Source organism: Ascidiella aspersa, chromosome 2, assembly GCF_963924565.1.
Source record: "Ascidiella aspersa chromosome 2, kaAscAspe10.2, whole genome shotgun sequence".
Classification (NCBI taxonomy): domain Eukaryota; kingdom Metazoa; phylum Chordata; class Ascidiacea; order Phlebobranchia; family Ascidiidae; genus Ascidiella; species Ascidiella aspersa.
Window position 1 is genome coordinate 11144293 of NC_139448.1, and position 3369 is coordinate 11147661.

General features: G+C 53.3%; 1 protein-coding gene across 1 annotated transcript; it reads right to left on the reverse strand.

Annotated features, from left to right (window-relative positions):
• Positions 1–216: 216 nt before the first annotated feature.
• Positions 217–3104, reverse strand: LOC146163631 (uncharacterized). Its single transcript, XM_083380552.1, has 2 exons — positions 2624–3104; positions 217–1865 (listed from the first exon to the last, which is right to left on the reverse strand). Exons 1-2 carry the CDS (start codon positions 3102–3104, stop codon positions 217–219), a joined length of 2130 nt encoding a protein of 709 aa, XP_083236678.1.
• Positions 3105–3369: the final 265 nt, after the last annotated feature.

Below are 3369 nucleotides of genomic sequence, written 5' to 3' on the forward strand. Positions count from 1 at the left end.
ATGCACGACATAACGCATATATATAGAGAGATATTTATACTGCATAACTAAAATGAAATGACTGGGCGTATAATTTCGGTCAGCGTTCGGACGACAACACTCTGGCAGTGACAAGCTTCGAATGGCTTCTTTTCCACCTCGAAACCCTTGGCCCTTGCTCGAAGATATAGGGCTTGAAAAAATCCTTCTGGCTCCTGAAACCTAGAAGAGAACGGATCACGTGGTGCGACCGAAGCATGGCCAACCGGCCAAAGGAGGAAGAATCCCGCTGGCGGAACCCTGGAGGGGATTTCCCGGTTGAGGGGCCCCAGGAAAGCCGGTGAAGGGATTAGCAGAAGCGGCGGCGGCCAGAAGGCCTCGTGACATCAGGGGGTTCTGGTACAACTTGGCCACCATGTCATAGTTCGTGAGCAAAGGGTTTGCCGCGGATGTTGGGAAACCGTGCGGAAGCCTGGTAGCGGAGGACGGATGGGGAAGTGCGTGCTGGATGACTCTCTCCGGAGTCGGACCTCTTTTGGCAGCGAGTTCGGCGGCGTGAGATCGGCGCGCCTCCTCGACTTGTCGTCGGTCCTCGGCGTGGTGATGACGCGCCGCCGAAGAAAACTTTGGAGTGGATGTTGCGGAGGGATGTATGGAGGAGGCGAAGTGACTCATCCTGGCGACTGCTCTGGATGATTCGCTCGGCGACGAAGATCGCGGCGGCGACTTGGAGCAGGGAGAGACCGATGGCGAAGAGTGAGAGTCAGATCCGTGAGAGGACCTCCGCTGTTGCAAGGAGTCGTCAGATGAGGAGGAGCATGCCTGCTTCCCAATAAGGGACTCAATAGAGAAGGGGGAGTGCCTCTTCGTCTTCTTAGGCTCGTCCTGGGCGGGCGCTGGAACGTAAGGGGGCGAGACGTTGTTGCGCGAAGCAGCATTAGCGAGGCTCGCGACTGAGAAGAGTCGCAGCTCGGTGCTCTCTCTTGGCAGGGAGGGGTTGGCGGCGTAAGTGCTGGGATTGAACGATCCCAGAAGCGGGTTTGCGCCGTGGAAGTTGACGAAAGCGCCACTCAGCAGTGCGGCTTGGCGGGATGCGAGCTCCTGTGGGCTCATAAGGGGCACAGCAGGCGGCAGCGGGTTCATGTACGCGTAAGAGTTGAGCGCCGCGGCCATTGCAGCTTGCTGGTTGGCAGCCGGAACTCCGTAAGCGCGTCCGTAAGGGTTTGGTGCGCCGCCCATGCCGAACATTGGGTCGCGGAAGGGGTCGCGCTGCTGGCGCTTGAATCGCTTGCGTCGGCGCAGAAAGGATCCGTTGTCGAACATATCCTCAGCCTCAGGGTCCATGGTCCAGTAGTTGCCCTTTCCCGGGTTGCCGGGCTCACGCGGGATCTTGACGAAGCAGTCGTTGAGCGAGAGGTTGTGCCGGATCGAGTTTTGCCAGGCAGGGAACTTGGCGCGGTAATAGGGGAATCGGTTCATGATGAACTCGCAGATGCCGCTCAGTGTCAGCTTCTTCTCGGGCGACTGCAGGATTGACATTGTGATGAGTGCGATGTAGGAGTAAGGCGGCTTGACGTCCTTCTTCTTATCGTTTTCATCCGAGTCCTCCGGTCCGGGGACCTTCTCGCACGCGGCCTCATGGTCGGAGTGATCAGCGGCGCTTTGAACAGGAGACTCTGCGTCTTTTGCGCACTTGGCATCGACGACGCCATCTTGTTTCTCGTCGCTGACGGCGAGGTATTCGGCCGGCATAGGGCGCTCGAATTCCGGCGAAGAAACAGCGGCCTGTCGATCGGCGGGTACGTGCTGGTCGCTGTATGTTGGCTGGTGGCAGTGGTGGTAGCGCGGTGCAGGCGATCCGACAGAAGTGACATCCACGTCAGCATCTAAAAAAGCAACAAAATAATTTATTGTTTTGATCCAGGCAAATGAACTGTATTATACAACGGGCGAAAGGTCGAGCGCAGATCGCGTAAACTGTTTTAACGCTTCTGTTTGCAATAGCAACAAATCAAGTAGTGGGAGAAATAATATTAAATTTATCGGCCACGCTCGGCGTAGCGTGAGACGCCCCGGTCTCGCGAACTTGATTTTTCGCGCGCCCCTGCCATTGACAGACACGCTCTTGCCAGGCGAAATCTGCTTCGGCAGCATGCGCCGTTAATTATCAGCGCGGCGTAAAGGTGATGATGGCGAATCAGTCCGCTAAAGCAATAGGGCTTTGATCGGGGATCTGGCGCGACGACAAGTGATACGCCAGCGCACTGATCTTATGCAAACTGTTGGTAATGGCCAGATTCGACGGCCCCGAGCCGCCTTCTAACTCGACTTTGAACTCTGATTATTTGCGAAGCTTGGGTGAAATTATTTACGTGACATGGTACGAAAAGTTTTATAATAAGTTTCGCCTACTGAAATATTTTTTACAGTAAAATAAAGGCAAAACAAGAAGTAAATTTAACACCCCTTCGCTATAGCGATTGAGGTTGCTGTTATTTGTTGTTTTCTAGTCTTACTAAAGCTAGATATTTTTTAACCAAATAATATACTTAATGTCGCAACGACAATTGTCGCCATACAGGAAAAAGCTAAACCAAGGATGTGCTCAAAGCTTGCTACCAAGTTTTTTTATGCGCGATCTTACCTGTCACGTCGTGGGCGGGCGAAAATCTGCCGAGAATGTTGGTGGAGTTCATCGGGCTCACGGAGGATTTAAGCTGGTCCTGGAGCTGTCTTACTGCGGCGTTCATAAACTGCAATGCGGACATATCGCGTGTGAAGCGATCCGGATGCTGCGGCGGAGAAGAAGAGCGATTCTGCTCGGTGGAGGAATCACTGGATGCACTCCGGCTTGAGCTTGGTCGTTGGTAGGGGTGGTGGGAAGCTGGACCGGCGACTGAGGTCCTTGCTTCGGTGCGGCGTACAGGCCCGCCTCCAGGCTGCTGTGCGTGCTGCTGGTAATCGTAGGCGCTCATACCGAAGCCTTCGGATCTCTGTTGGTGCTGGTGCAGGGCTAGCTGCTGCTCAAAGTGACGCTGTTGGAGGCTGCTGTGGTGAGCGAAATGTGGAAGCTGGTGGCGGTCTTCGACGGCTTGGTTCGGGTGCCCGTAGGTCTGGACGGTCATCCTTCTTCTGCGCTTATTTTTGCTGCTGCTGAACGATTCGAGTTCGCTTCAGGCTGGCGATTGAGCTTTGCTTTTTTCTCTCTTTTTTCGACAAGCTTTCGTATAGACTTGTTGTCAGATATTATTTGCAAGTGCTTTTATAGAATCATAGGTCGATTGGCTGAAATGTAAAATGGCTTTGTTAACAACACGGTAATTATTACAACATAATTAAAATTTAATTTGATAAAAGTAAAATAAAGATGACACTTCCTATCATATCAAA